The sequence below is a fragment of the Scyliorhinus torazame genome, chromosome 2 (assembly GCF_047496885.1).
Source record: "Scyliorhinus torazame isolate Kashiwa2021f chromosome 2, sScyTor2.1, whole genome shotgun sequence".
Taxonomy (NCBI): Eukaryota; Metazoa; Chordata; class Chondrichthyes; order Carcharhiniformes; family Scyliorhinidae; genus Scyliorhinus; species Scyliorhinus torazame.
Genome location: NC_092708.1, coordinates 242,613,710 through 242,634,670, shown reverse-complemented (window position 1 = coordinate 242,634,670; position 20,961 = coordinate 242,613,710). Strand labels below are relative to the sequence as shown.

The following is a 20,961-nucleotide window of genomic DNA, read 5'->3' as shown; positions in this document are numbered from 1 at the left end:
ATTAAGGAACTATGGTGGGTGGATGGAGTCAAAATATAGATCACCCACTATCCAATTTAATGTGTAATAGACTCAAAGGCTGAATGCTCAGGCTTGCTCCCAAATAGAAGTCCATATAATAAACAAGTATTATTCTCACTAATTAGAAATGCCTAAATTGAAACATTACACTCTGCATATAACCAGAGGAAAGACACATTTACACAGATTTCAGCTGAAACTTTTATTTTGGTATTAGAACATGATAAAACTACATTTAGCAAAATATAATTTGACAACATAAGCATGTGAAAAATATTAGATTAAGAAGTGAATTCCAATCCTCATTGAAAGACAAAAAATATTTCTCCTATCTTTGCCAATTAATGACAAAAGACCTGACAGGAGTGTTTTTTAAAAAAAAAAGTTTACAAATGGTACCTGCAAGATAAGCTATCAATTGAGGCCTTTTAGTGAGCTTCTTACAAAACTGATAGTTGAGGGGTTATTAATGTCCACAGAAGGTACAGCACAATTCAATTCAGATGAATTTCATTGAGACATGACCAGGTACTATATAAATGTAAGTTTCCAAACACTACTATTCATGGTTTTGAGATAAGTAATTTATAAATTAATCATATACAAACACACATCTTGAAAGTGTTTTGAAAATACATTAAAATCGGTCAATTTTCTCTTTGCTAACTTTCTGAAAGGTGTGAAAAGTCTTAATACAAGTATGTTGCTTTGCCTAAACTATGCACTGCCTCAAGAGTGGTGGATACAGATTGAATAATATAACTTGATAAATACTTAGGAAAAAAAATCCTGCAGGAATGTGGGGAAAGAACAGAGGAGTGGAACTAATTGGGCTTTTCAAAAGAGCCAGCAGGCTGAATGCTCCAAATGGAATAGTACGGCATAGGAGGCAGTGATTATATATAAATTTGGGCTCAGATGTCTCATTGAACTTATTTTCACCTCTACTTTTTTTTTCCTGTTAACAATTGATAGTCTCCCCCAACTGTTCAATCCTCCTTTGCCCACAGTCTCCCCCAACTGTTTTATCCTCCTTTACCCACACAGCTAAGTAGCTATTCTTCACTCAAAAATCCAGATACTAATGCGCCGATTATAATAGTCTGGGACAGGAATGATTATTACGCCAGATTCAGTGTGTGGTTTATCCACACTTACATTGTCAGGGATTACGGCAGATCAACAGCAAGGACTCAACTCATTTCACCCTCCCAGTGCAAAGCAATATCACATCTCAATGTGCCAAAGTTATTTTGCCTGACTCAATTACATATTGACAATACAGCTCAAATAAGAGCCTGGTGTTTTGCACTGCAAACTAATTCCTTGAGCTCTTGAAACCAATTTCTGTACTTAAAAAGCTCAAGCAACTCTTCATATCTATTAAATTCCTCTAAAATCTAGATTAGTTTTTAGAAATAACACCCTTAATAGCTCAACAAACCTATCGTGAAATGACTACGTGGAAAGTGCAAGTCACCAATCTTCTACAATGCCCACATTCCATATGCAATAAGAGGATAGTTCCCATGTCTCAGTCAGTTAACTAATTTTAATATAAAGTTTCCAGAATCAATTTTAATTAATTCTACATTACCTCCCAGTGGCAAGTACAATGGAAATTTAACATTCGCGCTGTTGCGCCAAAACCTCATGCAATTTTAGCGACAGTGTGGGTAAATTTGGCAGCAAGTGAGTTCTCACTGCTGTGTTAATATAGACCACATTCAGTGTCGCTTTTAGTCGGAACTGCATAATAATAAAACAGTACAAATATTCAAATCTACTGGATATAGTCAGATCTCTCATGTCATGCTAGATGGAAGATCCCTGTGGCATACTAGCCTTTTGGGCAATCATTGTACAGGCTTACTTACGCTTGAATAATGACTACCTGGGCACAATAGCAGGGGGCTAGTAGCAACTGTGGAATTGAATCCCAAAGAGCAAAGGATGGAGAAAAGTTATTAAAAAAAAAAAAAAAAGTTGAGAGATTGGGGGCATAACACTATAACAGATTGGTCTTCAAAATTTCCCACAGGAGCATTACCTTCCCCAAGGGGCAGAGTAGTGTGGGTGGCATGCATACATGTGCACTCACTCCCACGATGAAAACAAGTGTGGTGGGACTGGTTCCGAGGCTGCGGTCCTTTTTATGAGTAGTCAGATATTCAAGCCATTCAGGAGAGCACCCCCCCCCCAAATTAAATTAGCCATATTCCTTCCTGTCTAGCACTCAAAAATATATATTTTCACTGCTAGGGTGGTTCCAATGTTACTCACTTTTGAAGCACCACAAAATAGAATCACCTTCATATCTATTCACTGAGATCTCTTGTTGCTTGCTCCAGGTTCGTTTATAAGCTTGTTTGCTATAATGGCAAAAATGAGCTTAAGGTCATGTGTCTTGACAGTGATTTAAAATACTTTGCGTATCTGGCTTATATGCCACATTCAGGTTTTTCTGCATTGACAAGTTACAAAAATGCAGCCTGCGCAGTTCAAGCATCACGTGTGCTGATTATATTGGTTTCATAGCAATTTACTTACAAACGATGACACATCTGCCTCCCAGAATGCAAGGGAAAATTTACAACCACTTGCAACATCGTTGGTTTGAGAGAAAGTGAACCGTTACCAAATCCCACTATTCTATCAAGATAAATTTTATTTAACAACCTGCAAAATGCACCATATTTTGTGTAGCGAGTTCATTTTGACTGCTGTCTACACAGACAAATCAATTTAGATTATAAAAATAAGCACAAGGAATGCAACCAAATTTTAGTTACTCCGTTTGGAGCAAAATAGGAAGACTTAACACTTCCCTAAGGATATGCATTATGATTGGCCTGAACAGCTCCCTATTAATATCCAGGCATCAGCTGAGGCATTGAAGTCAAACTTCCCTGTCCACTCCACGTTTGAAAGAGCCATACCATAGCATGAATCACTATTTCCCTGGGGAAGAAGAACATTTAGCCAAGATCATCCAGCTCAGCCAAGGTAAGGGATTGAACCAGAGATCACTGGTATTTAAAAAAAAAAATCCAAGCATGTTTTTAATCAAACTAATTTCTGGAGATACATGGAAATAATTTGATTTCTTTTATAATGAAGTCAATATGTCAGCAGTGCATAAAAGTAAAAATGCTGCCTTTTTGCTATATGTGACATTAAAAATTCCCCATCCACCTTACCTAGGGAAGGGAAACTACATTTATTCTCATTAGTTTTGCATGCATCTCTTGGGCATACTGAAAAACAGTACTGTGAAGATGCTGGTAATTTTACCGTCAACATTTCAACACTACAACTATCAAGGAAGATTTAAAAATCATTCTTTAGCCCAATAACTATTACAGCAAGTCACTCAAATAATCCACCACTACTCTAGCATGGCAATTTGTTAAGAAATAAGAAAATGTGCTAAATACTAAGGTTACAGTAAAAAACATCAGCAAAACAAGGCAGGATTTCAATATTCAAAGAACTATGTGCATTCAACATTACAAAACATTGTTGTTCCTTAACCCAATTTTAAGAACTTAGTGGCCTAATGAAGATTTGCTATGAAAATGCCTTAAACTTACCTAGCAATCAGAAAACACTCACCATCTGCCAGATGATATGCAGAAATGAGGTTTGTGCAACCCATTATAAACGCACACCTTTTTGTGGAATATTTATTTAAAGCGATGCACAAAAACAATTTTATGAAATTGCATTCAATATTACAGATAGATAAACTAACAGAAAGATCAATTAATGAAATCAATATGAAAAAACCGCTAATGAAGCAGGTAAAGAAATTATCATTGAATAAAAATGTGAATTTATAATCAAGTCAAAATTACTTCCAATAACTATACATATTACGTATTTAAGTAAACAAAAGATCTAAACTCCTTTGACAGAAATTCACCACTTCCTACTTACCATATTTTACATCAACTTTCACTCACTTGGGGGTAAAAGTCCACTTTGACATTAACATTTAGTCAGCACTCTCAACGGAAGGCGATCTGGACCGGGAACGCGATTTTGATCGTGAACGAGACCGGGACCGAGAACGGGATCTTGCATGCTCTGCCGACACAGGCGACTTGGATGGTGAAGGGGAGCGGCCTTTCTGCTCCTTAGCAGGAGCAGGTGATCTACTACGGGAACGTGATTTACTGTGACTCCTACTCTTTGATCTACTGTAGGACTTGCGGCCTCTGGAACGAGATCGACTACGTGATCGGCTACGAGATCTGGAAGAACTGCGGCTACGGGAACGGGATCTGCTGCGAGACCTGTAAGAGAAAAATCAAGCAGGGAAGAAATTACATTATTTTATGTTCCTCATTCTGAAAACTCCAGTGCAGCTGGTTAACCCATGGATTTTGGAAATGAATTGAAGTGAGCTGTCTTGAAAGTAAACAATGTATACAACTCACTCCAAAAGTTCAGACTTCCATTATTTCACTGAAGCTGCTGCTTTGATAGAGCATGCCCTATCCATTGGAGCACAAATAGCTCAATTTAAGGGCTGCTGATTTCTCTACATAAATGCCAAAAGATTGCAGGAAGCTGTAAAGCACACTAGGACAGACTTTCTGGTATTTGGACAGCATTGCAGGACATTTACCTGTACTGTTTACGTTCTTCAACCAGTCGGATCCTTCTTCCATTGAGCTCTGTGCCAGAGAGCTTATCAAGTGCATTCTTCAAATCACTGTAAGAGGCAAACTCTACAATCCTACGAAAGAAAAACCGAGTAACTATCAGAAAAATCTGTTCAGTGTCTTCTTCTGGGGAAGAAAAAAAACCACTCAGGTACATCCCTACGGGCAAGTCTAGAAAAGGGGAGGTATAAAAATCTAAAATGGCAAATAATTAGGCCAATTTTGGAACAGTCTTTCCACAGAATATTAAAAACGTAGGCCTCACTGACAAAAAAGCAGATGAGGCTGACGGTCTGATACTTATGAGGCACGAGAGAGAAAAGGAATATGGGGCAAGTTGTTGGGGAGCTCATGCAGTATAAATATGAGCCAAAGCATTTGTGTACATTTTAAGCATAAGGATAGCAAGAGTAGTAAAATCTCAAGTTGCATTTGGTTTTGCAAACTACATACTACTGTATATTGCATAGGCAGTAACAGAAACACCATTAATAGAAACTTGCTAATTATTTCCAACTGATTTGGGCCATAATCAAAACTTGTCAAAGACCTGCAAAATTCTGATCAATTAAAAACAAACTCAACAGCTTTGTTCAGATCTGAATAACGTTCAGTTAGTAGGTAAATAGTAGGGGCACCACGGTAGCACAGTGGTTAGCACAATTGCTTCACAGCTCCAGGGTCCCAGGTTCGATTCCCAGCTTGGGTCACTGTCTGTGCAGAGTCTGCACGTTCTCCCAGTGTCTGCGTGGGTTTCCTCCGGGTGCTGTTTCCTCCCACAGTCCAAAGATGTGCAGGTTAGGTGGATTGGCCATGCTCAATTGCCCTTAACTTGTCCAAAATTGCCGTGTGTTGGGTGGGGTTACTGGGTTATGGGGATAGGGTGGAGGGGGGATAGGGTGGAGGAGATGTGGGCCTGGGTAGGGTGCTCTTTCCAAGAGCCAGTGCAGACTCGATGGGCCAAATGGCCTCCTGTACTGTAAATTCTATGAAAATACCAAAACCATGGAGTCCATGACAGAATAGCAACTATGAATTGACTTCCTGAAAGAAACTGTACAATGTACACCTATACAAGTGGAGATGTGGACAAGTCTCAGCGAAATTCCTGGTCGGTGCAAGGTCAGTGGGGATCTAATTTAATTTCAGCTAATTTACCCGGAGGCAAAAACAACATTTCAGCCTAGTCTGCCCGTGATTTTAACCCAAACCTAAACACATGCTCAATACATGGAGTAATATTTGCATTGATTACAGAAATTCAGCAGACCAGTGGAGCACAATAAAGTAGTTAAAAGAGCATAATCAAGCAGTTAAAATATCAACTCAACTCATTCCTGTCACTTACCCTTCATTGAGTTTGTGCCTGTGCGCATCCGCAAAGGTAACTTCTCCAGCCTGTCGCATAAAATCTTTCAGGTCCTAAGTAAGATCAGATCAGTTAGGTAAAACAGAGCACAATAAGACACGCATTATTGTTATTTTCCAATATAGAAGATTATTGGAAAAATGTTAAATAAAAAGCAATTCTAATTTATCAAAATGTGTTATTACCTTCCTGTACAATTCCCTAGGCTATTCAACCAGCCAAATGTAACAAGCGCTCGGAGGTATCACCACGACTGGAGACCAGATGGTGCTCTTCACCACCCCTTGACCGACGCTATCATTCGATACGAGCCTTCCCGGACATCACCCTACCTTAAAGGCAGACGCTGACATGGGAACAAACATTGCTACTCTTGCGCCGTGACCAGGGACTCCTCACCTCACTCCAATCGAGCTTCCAACCAACCCTACTAGCGAATTTCTCCCATTTCTTTCAATCAAGGACCTCATTTTAGAGTGGGCGCCCAGAACACTCGACTTTAGGAAGATACCATTTTTCGGGGTGCAGCATGGAACACTGGCATTAACCAAGTGCCCACCATGTCGGTCAGACCACCACACACAGATCTAGATCACCAAATGACAAACGTAGGAGCGGACTGGCATTTCAACTAGGCCCAAGAGACCAAGCCAGAGCGATTAGGAAAACCAACGGCACTCCTCGTCACAAGGCCAACGACATAACGAGAGGCTGGTAAATAAAGGTTTTAATACTTGGTTAAACTTTGTAAACATTTAAGCATAAAAACCAAATAAATGTCATACTTAAGGCTTTCAAGTTTAACAGACAAACAAGTTAACACGGAGTTAACTACTTCCAGAAAACTGAAACTAATAGTGCTGCAAATTAAACAGTTCACAATCGCCTCAGTGTCACATACTAGCTGTAAGAGGGGACAGGTATGCAATAAGCACCCCCATTAACATTGATAGCAACATGCCCAGTATCTTCCTTCATTGTGGGCAGGTTGTCTACTTCCCATCCCCAGCCAGCTGAGAGAAGGAACTACGCTTGTGAGTTATCATGGGCATAAACCCACAACTCACTGCAAATATACCTGTTTCACCTCTTCCCTCAATGAGGTCAACAGGATTATCACCTGAGACACTCGGCAAGTCATATTTAAAACATAATGGGGCTGGAGTTTGGAGAGAACAATAATCAGGTCAAAATGAGACCTTTCAAAATGGTAAGATTTTTTTCTTTTGTAAAACTGAAAAGATTAAACTGTGCAAGAAAATATTTGATAATACAATGTTTTCAACAACTCACACGGCATTACAGTAACTATTTAAAGACAATGGGTTATACTTGACCAAGCCAATTACAGTAAAGGGAACACATACTCCAGCTTAATTTTACTTCCAGGTCCAGATGACCTGTTTGAAAGATTATGCAGATCTAGTACGGATCTGACTTAACCGTTTTGCTAATGTGACTACCTACAGGCTTATTAACATTTCAGCTAGCCTTTCAGGGAGGCAAATACAGCCACTTCCCCATCTCCAGTGCCAATTTAGCAGCAACTCGTTCATTAAAAGAAATGCAGCCTGTCCAGGTTATTTACAGCCAAATGACAATTAGTCCTCTTAAACTAGTTTTTGATTTGGTGAATGGATGAGCGTTTAGCTAATCCAGGAAGACAAAACAGACATGATGTCACAAGTGTGTGCCCTTCATAGTAAATGGATTCTTGACTAATCTTGAAAGCCCAATTCATATTAATTTAAACGGAAGTACCAATTTAATTTCAAACACTGTCAGCCGTTTACAAAAATACAATTTAATGTTCCACATAAATACCTGCCAGCTAACTCTGGAAGACAAATTCTCAACAATCACTCTGTTTTCTGTACGAATTGGAGGTCCATTTCTGAAAGACAACATGTGGAGAACTCAATATCAAAATATACAGCTGGGGTACTTGAACCTGGCGACAAAATATAGAAAGCAATGGCCAATTTATACTCTTCCACAGTGGAGGCTTAGAAGTTCTGCCAATGGTTAATTTCTCAAGCAGTGTGTGCTGAGCCATGAACACTAGAAGATTCCATGATTTAAATCAATCTGAACAGTAGTAACTGTACAACTGGTGACACCACCCAAGGAGAACACAAAGTTTCCATTACCCCATTTCTTTCCGCTGTCAACCAAGATAGATATATTAGGCTTGGTTGTGGTGGTTCCTGCAACCAACCCTTAATTGCAGATTCAGCAATGGATACTTGGCAGGGAGGGGATTAGCCAGAATGTCCTACACATATCATTTCTCAGCCTGTGCTGTGGACTTTTACATCCAGAATCAACCAATTGTGAATCTCAGGTTTATCAAATAGGACAAAAATACTTTCAAATAATTGAATTCATTAAAGTATAATGCAATTGTGTATCTGTGCTCTCGATGAGTTATTTCTTCAAGCTACAGTGAAAGACGAGAACACTTGGGGGCTCACCTTCCTCCTCCACTACTACCACCACCACCACCACCACCACGAGACCAACGTTGGTTAAAGCGACCTTGAAATCGTCCCCCTCCACGTCCTCCTCTAGGGCGTGCTCTGGCATGTTCAACTGTAACTCTGAAAATGTTAAACCCATTAATATACATAATTAATACCATATACATTTATTTCATAAATGCATGATTTTAGTATACCTTTCATTGCATAACTCTTTTCCATCCATCTCATACACCGCATCATCTGCATCTCTGTAATCTTCAAATTCCTAAAAAAAAGAAATTTATGTTTCATTAAAAATGCTAAATGAATAGATGTCTTTAATCAATAATTAATTATGTACAACTGCAAAATGAAGTCAGGACATTTCCTGTGCGACAAAGGCCAATATGGATCTGTTGGTCTTGTTTTTATGCTCTAAATACACGTCACAATGGAAGTTATTGATTGTTATTTTAGTTTCAGCTAAGAAAATGCTTCAAATTCCGAAACAATGAAAGATGCAAACTTTCTAGAGATGGGCTGAATTTAACAGTCAATAACAAACACTAAACTGTGTAGTAAGAATTTTATTCTACAGCTACAGGCCTGTAAGGGGGGGGGGGGGGGGGGGGGGGGGGGGGGAAACTTACCACAAATCCAAAGCCATTCTTCAAATCAATTTCCTTAATTCGTCCATATCCTTTGAAAAACTTCTCCACATTTTTTTCTGTAGCATGAGGGCTCAGTCTACCAATGAACACTCGAGAACTCATTCTGAACAATCAACACTGTTAAAAAAGGTATAAACAAAGTCATAAATCGTTTTGCTGAGCCACCAGCTGAAATATCATTCATGCATCAGCAGATACTGCTCAAATTTGAGCAGGTAATGAGCTTGGCGAAGCAACAAGGTACTTGAAAGCATCTATATCCAGTAGAGTCAATACTATCAAGATGGGGAAACGCTGCCAGGCTCTTTGAGAATAGAGCATACTCTTAACCTGACTAGTCTTGTGCATCTATGAACTCCTCCACTCAGGAGGGCTGGTCACAATCAACAAATACAACTAAAGTGAAACAATAGTTGCAATTGACACTAGTGGCAGTTCACAAGTCCCACATAAGAAAAATGCTAAAATTAGCCAAAATCAAACAAATGTTGATCTATTTTAGAAAAATAAAACTTAAGTCATTGATCCTTTTAAAAACATCAAATGGTCCTCAAAACACAAGTGATTACAGACTTCTTCAAAAGTGTTTAATATATTTCCACGTTTGCTAAGTGAACTACTTACAACTCTGTAACAACATCAATAAATAGAGGACAAAAAGTAACAGTCAACTAGACACTTATCAGATGCAGAACCAAAAAAAAAAAAAAATTGGTTCATATTATGCAAGTCACCACAGCCATTTCAAACAGGCTTAAGGAAATTGAGATTTAAAAAAAATAAAAATATCCTTATCCGAAACGATTGGGGGCCGAGTGTTATCAGATTTTGGAAATTTTCAGATTTTAGAATATAATGTGCATCTGTGGCACACATTGGAAAATGTGCATGTGCGGTGCGGCGCTTGTTGGGAACTGCATCGCCTGAGAGCCTTGTGGGATTTCCCACTTGCGATGTCACACCGGCACTTGAAAAAAGTGTGGATTTCGTAATTTTTCAGTTTTCAGATAAAGGATGCTCAACCTGGAACACATTACCTTTTCCCTCATGGCTATTTTGATCCATTGGTCAGAGACCAACAAGCTATCAATTTACACTTTGCTGACCTCAAATGCTAAAGGACAATCTGAAATGAAAAACGAATATGTGGGAAATACTCAGGTCAGACATCATCTATGGTGAGAAAATGTTGACATTTGAGATCTGGGACTCAAAGATTAATTGGTTTTCATTTTCCATAGATACTGCCAAACGTGCTTAATATTTCCAGCATTATCTCAATGGGCTAAGATGTTGGAGATTGTAAACGGGGAAGTAAAGGATGTGCAGAAACAGTTAAGAGTTGAGCCGTTAACATAATTATCTCCTGCCGCTGACCGGAAAGACATCAGGAACAGTTGTGCATGTGCACTCAGTTCATACTATAGCGACTGGCGCGCACACCACTGTCCCTGTCACCTTTCTGGTCGGCAGGAGCATTGTTGGAGTTTGAAAATACAAAGACAACAAAGGACTATGCCAACACGACCCTGTTCAAAAGTTTATTGCTTAGACCAGTGTGGGGGAAATTTTTTGCACAACAGTTGCAGAGCTGTTACCCAAGTTGGAAACACTATGCACGCAGCAGGTTCCTGCACAGCTTTGACTAAGATCAGTCAGACTCAAAACACTAGCTCTGTTCCCTCTCCACAGATGCTGTCAAACCTCCTGAGATTGTCCAGCATTTTCTATTTTTGTTTTAGACTCCAGCGTCGGCAGTAATTTGCTTTTATGTTACACAGCCGGCTAGCTCACTCGGCAGCTAATCTGGTCTCAAACCCCACTGAGCGACAACATATTTGAGGTCATAAATTATACTCTAACTGAACAAGAGGCCTTTGGCCAGGTAGTCTGGACACAGCTCTATGGTTTGTTGTTTTATGAAATATTGTAGCAGACACATTCATTCGAAGGCGTCTAGATTGAGCACCCAGAGAAGCAGATACTGACACTACTTCCGCACTGGCATTTCCCCCTCTCATGGTTTTGCTCTTCATTTAAGGCCTACAGTAGACGCAATGCTCAATGCTGAATCACCACTAACTTCATTTTTGCACGTGCAAGGAAGTGCTTCCCCACAAGTAAAAGACAGCCTAAGAATTAGGGGTAGGCCTTGCAGCTCATCCAACTGCTCGGAGTCGTGGCTGGTCTGATTTTACTCAACTCCAGTTTCCTTCCCGTCTCTCTCTCCCCCCCCCCTTTCCCGTCTCTCTCTCTCCCCCCCCCTTTCCCGTCTCTCTCTCTTCCCCCCCCTTTCCCGTCTCTCTCTCTTCCCCCCCTTTCCCGTCTCTCTCTTTCCCCCCCCCCCCTTTCCCGTCTCTCTCTCCCCCCCCCCAACCCCCTCAAAAATATGCCTTAACTCGGCCGTGAACACTATCAATGACTACTCAGCTCCCCACTGCTGGCTGAAGACCAACAACCCCCTCGAGAGAAGAATTTCCTCATCATTGCCTCTTAAATATTCGAGACCCCCTTTTTTAAACCGTGTGCCCCAGTTCTAGATTCCCTGACGATTTCAAACCAGTCTTACTTAGGAAGGGCGGGGGATTGTGGCAAAGCCCGGCCTGGGGGGGGGGGGGGGGGGGGAGACACGAAAAAAACTCAGGTCTCACTGGCGGAGAAGCAATAACCCAAAGGGGGTCAAATCCAATAGGTTTCTGCTTCGGGGCTCACCAGAATCGTCGTAGTGGACTCGAAAGGTTATCTCTCGATCCCCTCTCGAGGCGCTACTGGAGGATTATTTCTGCCCCACCAAAAAAAAGCGCTTTCCTCAGGGGAAAGCTTCAGAACACCAAAATCCGCAATATTTCGCTTTTATTTTAGGGAGATGTCGACGAACCCGCCGCCTCCAAATGGCGGCCGCGCCCTCGAGCGCGGAGACTCCGCCCGTCTCCCTCATGTTTACGAGACCTCATGCGCGTAGGCCCGACCCTCAGCCCAGAGGCTCGATTTCCAAAAGCCCGCCCGGACTTCGAGGGCGTCCGATTCCACACGCTGCCGCCCTAACCGCCAAAAACGTTTTTTTTTTTTAATCAATCAACCCTCCAGCCCCCGCGCATAATCTTCTCCACACACCCTCCCCGGTTTAAGTTGAAGACAAACGGCGGCGGCGTCATTTAATTGCCGAATTTTTTCTTTTCCTTGAGGATCACTCACCCGGACTCGACTCCAATGACGCAGTGAAAATAAAATGCGCTCACAAAATGGCGGTCAACTGTCAATCATCGCGCCTCACTTCCGCTCCCCGCCCCTCCCCGGTCATGTGCTCGACGTCACTACCGCTTCACCTCCCCCCTCGCTGCAAAAAAACTGGGTAACCCAGTCTTGAGCTGCCCATTTGCCAGGGAGGTACAGACCCCCAGCAAACTCCAATGGAGGTTTACCAGCAAAATTGAGTTGCCAAACTAAAGCAATTAGAACCACAGAACTCTTACAGTACTGAAGGAGGCCATTCGGCTCCTCGAGTCTGCACCGTCCCCTGAAAGAGCACCCTACCCCTTAACCCCACCTAATCTGCACATTTTTGGATTGTGGGAGGGAACTGGAGCACCTGAAGAAAATCCATGCAGAGATGGGGAAGAACGTGCAAACTTTACACAGCCAATTCGGAATCAAACCCGAGTCCCTGGCGCTGAGAGGCAGCATTGCTAACCACTGTGCCACCATGCTGCCCAGCCCAACGCACGCTCCCCATGTTGCTAACTTTCCGGTTGGTTCAATTGCTCTGTTTTATTACCTTTGCTCTCCATAAGACCATAAGACATAGGAGTGGAAGTAAGGCCATTCGGCCCATCGAGTCCACTCCACCATTCAATCATGGCTGATTTCAACTCCATTTACCCGCTCTCTCCATAGCCCTTAATTCCTCGAGAAATCAAGAATTTATCAACTTCTGTCTTAAAGACACTCAACGTCCCGGCCTCCACTGCCCTCTGTGGCAATGAATTCCACATACCCACCACTCTGGCTGAAGAAATTTCTCCTCATCTCTGTTCTAAAGTGACTCCCTTTTATTCTAAGGCTGTGCCCCCGGGTCCTAGTCTCCCCTGCTAATGGAAACAACTTCCCTACATCCACCCTATCTAAGCCATTCATTATCTTGTAAGTTTCTATTAGATCTCCCCTCAACCTCCTAAACTCCAATGAATATAATCCCAGGATCCTCACGTTCATCGTATGTTAGGCCTACCATTCCTGGGATCATCCGTGTGAATCTCCGCTGGACCCGCTCCAGTGCCAGTATGTCCTTCCTGAGGTGTGGGGCCCAAAATTGCTCACAGTATTCTAAATGGGGCCTAACTAATGCTTTATAAAGCTTCAGAAGTACATCCCTGCTTTTATATTCCAAGCCTCTTGAGATGAATGACAACATTGCATTTGCTTTCTTAATTACAGACTCAACCTGCAAGTTTACCTTTAGAGAATCCTGGACTAGGACTCCCAAGTCCCTTTGCACTTCAGCATTATGAATTTTGTCACCGTTTAGAAAATAGTCCACGCCTCTATTCTTTTTTCCAAAGTGCAAGACCTCGCACTTGCCCACGTTGAATTTCATCAGCCATTTCTTGGACCACTCTCCTAAACTGTCTAAATCTTTCTGAAGCCTCCCCACCTCCTCCATACTACCTGCCCCTCCACCTATCTTCGTATCATCGGCAAACGTAGCCAGAATGCCCTCAGTCCCGTTATCTAGATCGTTAATATATAAAGAGAACAGCTGTGGTCCCAACACTGAACCCTGCGGGACACCACTCGTCACCGGTTGCCATTCCGAAAAAGAACCTTTTATCCCAACTCTCTGCCTTCTGCCTGACAGCCAATCGTCAATCCATGTTAGTACCTTGCCTCGAATACCATGGGCCCTTACTTTACTCAGCAGTCTCCTGTGAGGCACCTTATCAAAGGCCTTTTGGAAGTCAAGATAGATAACATCCATTGGCTCTCCTTGATCTAACCTATTTGTTATCTCTTCAAAGAACTCTAACAGGTTTGTCAGGCACGACCTCCCCTTACTAAATCCATGCTGACTTGTCCTAATCCGACCCTGCACTTCCAAGAATTTAGAAATCTCATCCTTAACAATGGATTCTAGAATCTTGCCAACAACCGAGGTCAGGCTAATTGGCCTATAATTTTCCATCATTTTCCCAGTTCCCTTCTTGAACTGTGGGGTTACAACAGCGATTTTCCAATCCTCTGGTACTTTCCCTGACTCCAGTGATCACCAACGCCTCCACTCTCGAGTCGCCAGGTATCTTTATGATACCGCCACGAGGTCCAAGTCCAAGTAATGATCAATAACTCAATACACCGATTAGTAAGATTCAAATCAAAGCACATTTATTATACACAGTAATCGCTACTCATGCACAAATTCTACGTCTAAGCTACTTCTACAACTAACAGGCCTATACTTAACTTCGGACTGGCCCACCAGGTCAGGGGAACAAATGGCCTTTCGTTCAGTTTCTGAGTCTGCGGGATTCAAAGTTGGTACGGATTGGTAGTTAGGAGCGCCTATCTCGTAGCGAGCATTGAATTAAGACTTACTTCTTTCGGTGGTCACTGCACCGGACACGGTCAAGGTTGGTTTGCTTTGCTGGGTGACCCGGGCAGGACGAAGAGAGCGAGTTGAACTTGGGGGCTTAACTTTATAGTCCCCAGAGGCTTCCCGCCTTTCGAGGCGGACCCTGTACCTGGTTCTAGGTGATTGGACTTTGTTCCAATCGCTTGGTTCGATTTCTCCAATACTGGAGCGGTTCCCTGATCGATGGACGGTCTTGAGGTGTTAGTTAACCTCTTTTGTGTTGGCTCCTGCTGGCGCCAGGGAGTCTGGCTTAGTTTTGTGTGTCCCAAATGTTGCTATTGTTCCTGGGGATTGCTCATTAGTATGTAGATGGCTGCTACATTATCATGCTGATAGTCGCTGGTATCGATGCTGTCTGGGCTTTTGCAAAGTTAAATACACAGCAAACCTGCACCTGCTGGTTTCTGCCTGTGTTGGCTGAATTTCCCTTCAGCCTTTGCCGTTCGCCATTTTAAACCGGGAGTTGGCCAATTTAGGTGGCTACACCCATATAACCTGTTAAGGAAATCTTGCCACCACCTCGGTGTTCCCCACGCATGCCTCTTTCCGAGCCAAAGCAACATGCTCGACTCCCGCTCATGGTGTCGACCCGCATTTTCGGCACACCCAGCCCAGGCAACCTTACGAATTAGGTTGCCAACTGTGATTTAGGGTATCCCTGGAGGCTTCAGCACAAGACTGCCCCTCACCAGCCATTAGTCAGCCAGCCTTGTGGCACTCTGCCATTTCTTAAGTTGAAAATAATCATACCCAATTGACCGATTCTTGACCGTCAGCCAAACAGACCCCTCCCTGCCCCAATTTCAATATTTTTACACCTGGTAAAGAGACATCATAGTTGAATTTTCCACTCCTTTGGGTATGTTCAATGACGGGAGCAGAAAATACCACGAGACGTGCACAGTTACATTTTACATCAGCTTAAAAGCACAATGTGATCATCAGTGATGGGGCGTGTTTCCTGACGTTCAATGTCAGGAACCTCATTTAAATACATTAACATATCATGTGATTATAAGGCCACTATGCTGGAATCACCACCCCCCTTCCTTTGCCTCCGGCTAAAATGTCCATCCGCGGTGGCATAATTGCAGAACGGGTTGAAGCCTGACTGATCTCCGAAGGCAGGCACCTGGTGAGCAGACCTGAGGAGCTCAGGTGAGCGCTCACTGGGGAGATCATCAGGCCTGGGCACCCCCAGGTAATGCCTGTGCAGTACCAGGGGTGTCCAGATGAGCGGCGTTCCAGGGTTAACTGGTATGGTCACTGTGCGCTGGGGTGGCCGTGAAAAATGGCACCCCGATCCTCGCTTTTTTTCCGATTAAGGGGCAATTCAGTGTGGCCAATCCACCTACCCTGCTCATCTTTGGGTTGTGGAAGTGAGACCCATGCAGACACGGGGAGAATGTGCAAACTCCACACGGACAGTGTATTTGCCCAAGATTTTAATTATCTACTCAAGACCCCCTTATGTGACTTTGTGTCAAATTGTGTTTGATAACGGACGGTACAATGGCACAGTGGTTAGCACTGCTGCCTACGGCGCTGAAGACCCGGGTTCTATCCCGACCCCGGGTTACTGTTCATGTGCAGTTTGCACATTCTCCCCGTGTCTGCGTGGGTTTCACCCCCACAACCAAAAGATGTGCAGGTTAGGTGTATTGGCCACGCTAAATTGCCCACTATTGGAAAAAAATAATTGGGTACTGTAAATTTATTTAAAAAGAAAAAAAAATGTTGGTTGATAACACTCATGGGAGGTGTTTTGGGAAGTTCTGCTTCATGAAAGGTGATATTTAAAAGCAAGGCCATTTGTTATTGATCAAAGGTGTTCAGCAAAGTAATAACAATAATCTTTATTGTTACAAGTAGGCTTATATTAATACTGCAATGAAGTTATGTGAAAAGCCCCTAGTTGCCACATTCCGGTGCCTGTTCGGGTACACAGAGGGAGATTTCAGAATATCCAATTCACCGAACAAGCACGTCTTTCAGGAGGAAACCGGAGCACCCGGACGAAACCCATGCAGACAGAGGGAGAACCTGCAGACTCCACACAGACAGTGACCCAAGCTGGGAATCGAACCTGGCACCCTGGAGCTGTGAAGCAACAGTGCCACCCACTGTGCTACCGTGCTGCCCACGGTGATCACCCAATCTGTAATTCATCTCCCAATGTAGAAGAGACTTGAGCACAGCATACTACATTGTAAAAAGTACTAATTAAATCGTCATTTCACGATTGTGTGAAGGGTCTTGCACAGTATTGCATCCCCTGTGCTTGATTGGAAAGTGGCTATATGTGAGTGAACTGGGCAGTTCTAATTTCTGTTGTACCTGTTCTACCGATGTCACTTTCTACACCAATGCTTCTGATATATCTTTCCTTTTCCTCTGGATTCACTGTTGATGACAGGGCCCTTGGCCATGTGTATTCCAGTTTTTGCATTTCAGCCCCTGCCCCTTTCTTTCCAACCCAGAAGCATGACAGGGTCCTCTTTAATCTCACCAGCCTACACATTTAACAGATGATCCTCCATCAGTTCTGCCATCTCCAGCATGATGCCATCACCAAATACATGTTCCTCTTCACTTTCAGCATTCTGAAGGGTCCGTTCTTTCTGTGGCACCCTGGTCCACTTTTTCATCCATTGTACATTGCTTTTATTTTATGGTAAATAGGTGGTGCTCAGATTGGAGAAATGATGCATCCAAGGAGCAGCACTGAATCCACGACTGTTCTAGGTATGTGGTGAATGTATAGTACTAATAATTCACCAGTGCATTTGTATAATGTTCTGCTGTTGTGCTATGTTGTTAACCCTGTGGGCACCACCTATGGGCCATTGTGTGGCTTCACCCACAGGGGGATATGTTGGGGCATGTACGGGCTCCGCCCATGGCTCCTCCCCTTAAGAGGAAGTATAAAGAGCAGTTGACCTGCAGGCAGTTCCCAGTATTGTACCAGTAGCAGGCAGGCACTGTTCTAAGCTGATTAAAACCATGGTTTACTTCACCTCGTGTCTTTGAGTGAATTGATGGTTGCACCAATTTAATCAGCTTAAAATACTACTATGGAATCAGCCCTCAAACCTGATAGACTGGAACTTTATCCGCAGGCCGCGGAGGCGAAAGACATTTTTTTGCACTGGCTTCGATGCTTCAAGGCCTACCTCGCCGCGTCGGCCACGCCATCCATCACTGATGAACAGAAGCTGAGCCTCCTCCACGCACGGGTGAGCCATCGCATTTCTGTCCAGCTCGACGAGGCCGCCTCCTATACAGAGGCCCTTGCACTACTCGAACGCCTCTACATACGGCCTGTGAATGAGGTCTACGCGCGACACGTCTTCACCACTCACAGCTAGCGCCGCGGAGAGTCGCTAGATGACTACCTACGCGACCTCAAAGCCCTTGCACGCAACTGTAATTACCAGGCCATTACGGTCACTCAGCACATGGAGCTCGCCGTCCGAGACGTCTACGTGGCGGGAGTCCGGTCGAATTATGTGAGACAACGCCTGCTCGAAAAAGGGGCCCTGGACGACACGATAAAGTTAGCCACCTCTCTGGAGGTTGCTTTTCAGAGCCTGCCTGCATTCCCGGCCAACCACGCGACTCCCTCGTGGACCCCCGACCAGAGACTACCCCAGGCCTGTGCCGCGCGGCCGCCCGCCCATCATGGGGGGGCTACCCTGCTATTTTTGCGGCCAGTCTCAACACCCCCGGCAGCACTGCCCAGCCCGCAACGCGAACTGCAGCAGCTGCGGGCAAAAAGGACATTTCGCCAAGGTCTGCCTGGCCAGGTCTAAGAACTCTAACTCACAGACCCGATCCTCAGACTCACAGGCCCGCAGACCCCGCAATGTGGCAGCATGTCTGCTGACTCCACCCACTCACAACACTCACACTCCCCCATGCGGCCGGCCACGTGCAATCTATGGGGGCCGTTACCTTGGACGCCATCTTCCTCACCGCCCGCCACGTTTGACCAACGGGAGCCGCCATCTTGGCCACCACCTGCTACGCCACTCGACGCGTAACATCTACACGGACAGTCATCGCGGGGACGCCCCAGCACCTCCGATCATGCCGCCAGCTACCCGCAACTCAGCGCAGTCACCCTGGACCAATCACGGCCCATGCACCTCCGGAGCTCCATGATGGCCATCCGGGTTAACGGGCACGAGATGCCCTGCCTTTTCGACTCCGGGAGCACAGAAAGCTTCATTCACCCGGACATGGTAAGACGCTGCTCGCTCCCAATTTTCCTGACGCAACAAACCATCTCCCTCGCCTCTGGGTCGCACTCGGTGCAGATCCAAGGGTGCACTACTGCCACCCTAGCGATACAGGGCGCTGAGTACGCTAATTTTAAACTATATGTGCTCCCAGACCTCTGCACACCTCTCCTATTGGGATTCGACTTCCAATGTAACCTCAGGAGCCTTACTCTTGTTCTTAAGTTCGGGGTGCCTGTACTCCCACTCACCATATGCAGCCTCGCGACCCTAAAAGTCGACCCTCCCCCTCTCTTCGCAAACCTCACTCCCGACTGCAAGCCAGTCGCCACCCGAAGCAGGCGGTATAGCATGCAGGACAGGACATTCATTAGGTCCGAGGTCCAGCGTCCCTTGCGGGAGGGGGTCATCGAGGCCAGCAATAGCCCCTGGAGAGCTCAAGTGGTGGTTGTCAAGACCGGGGAAAAGTTCCGGGTGGTGGTTGATTACAGCCAAACCATTAACGACAGCAGGACCACGACGCCAACCTCCACCGATTTCTCCAAACCGCCCAAAAACTCAACCTCACCTACAACAAGGAGAAATGCGTTTTCCGCGCAACCAGACTAGCCATCCTCGTCTACCTCGTGGAGAACGGGGTCCTAGGGCCCGACCCTGATCGTATGCGCCCCCTCCTGCAACTCCCTCTCCCTCACTGTCCCAAGGCCCTGAGTGGTGCCTTGGATTCTTCTCCTATTACGCCCAGTGAGTCCCCCAGTAAGAGGACAAAGCCCGCCCACTAATTAAGGCCACCATTGTTCCACTGGCAACTGAGGCTCGCCAGGCCTTCAGCTGCATCAAGGCGGACATCGCCAAAGCCGCGATGCGCACGGTGGACGAGTCCGTCCCCTTCCAGGTGGAGAGCAATGCCTCAGAGGTCGCTCTCGCCGCCACCCTCAACCAAGCAGGCAGACCGATAGCGTTCTTTTCATGCACCCTCACCACCTCTGAAATTCGACACTCCTCGGTCAAAAAAGAAGCCCAAACCATCGCGGAAGCCGTGCGGCACTGGAGGCACTACCTCGCTGGTAGGTGGTTTACCCTCGTCACCGACCAATGATCGGTAGCCTTCATGTGCGACAATACGCAGTGGGACTTCCGGTTGCGGCTATGCTGAGCTAAGTCGCACGTTTGGCAGCTCCCGCCAGAAACGGACCTTTGGGCTCTTTTGAGGGGCCCCAGCGGCATTTGTTCGACGGTTCCCAATGTGGGACGGTGACAGTACAATTTCCCCGGCACTGTATGGATTGGACCAGGAGTGCAGCGGTGAAAAAAGTAATTCTGGTGCAGCAAAAAGTGCGAGGGAGGAAAGCCAAGATGGCAGCGGGTGGAGACCAGGCAGCATAGGCGCAGTGGGCACAAGAGCAGCAGGAGTTTCTCAAGCGGTGCTTCACGGAATTGAAAGCAGAGCTGCTGGAGCCGATGAAGGCTTCGATCGACAGGCTGATCGAGACCCAGAAGGTCCAAGGGGCGGCGATCTGGGAGGTGCGGCAGAAGGCCTCGGAGAATGAGGACGAGATATTGGGCCTAGCGGTGAAGGTGGAGGCGCACGAGGCGCTGCATAAGAAACGGCAGGAGAAGTTCGAGGACATGGAGAATCGGTCGAGGAGGAAGAATCTGCGGATTCTGGGTCTCCCGGAGGGAGTGGAGGGGTCGGGTGCTGGAGCATATGTGGTCACGATGTTGAACACGTTGATGGGCGCGGGTGCCTTCCCGAGGCCCCTGGGGCTGGATGGGGCCCACCGAGTCCTGGTGAGGAGGCCCAAGTCGGGGCGGGGGTCTGCCACTGGGGGGAATGGAGTGTGCGGGAGGCGTGGGCGTGTGGCTGGCCTAGAAAAGGGATGGCTAATCAGCAGGAGGGG

General features: G+C 45.2%; 1 protein-coding gene across 1 annotated transcript in view; it reads right to left on the bottom strand.

Annotated features, from left to right (window-relative positions):
• Positions 1-208: 208 nt before the first annotated feature.
• The window catches only part of LOC140407187 (uncharacterized), a 148,234-nt gene continuing 127,481 nt past the window's right edge, over positions 209-20,961 (bottom strand). The window contains exons 18-24 of the mRNA XM_072494860.1: positions 9,173-9,304; positions 8,738-8,808; positions 8,535-8,660; positions 7,885-7,954; positions 6,040-6,113; positions 4,655-4,765; positions 209-4,319 (exon numbers count right to left, since the gene is read on the bottom strand). Of these exons, the coding sequence (XP_072350961.1) occupies positions 4,019-4,319; positions 4,655-4,765; positions 6,040-6,113; positions 7,885-7,954; positions 8,535-8,660; positions 8,738-8,808; positions 9,173-9,304 (885 nt within the window). The 3' untranslated portion in view covers positions 209-4,018. The remainder of the gene's footprint in view (positions 4,320-4,654; positions 4,766-6,039; positions 6,114-7,884; positions 7,955-8,534; positions 8,661-8,737; positions 8,809-9,172; positions 9,305-20,961) is intronic.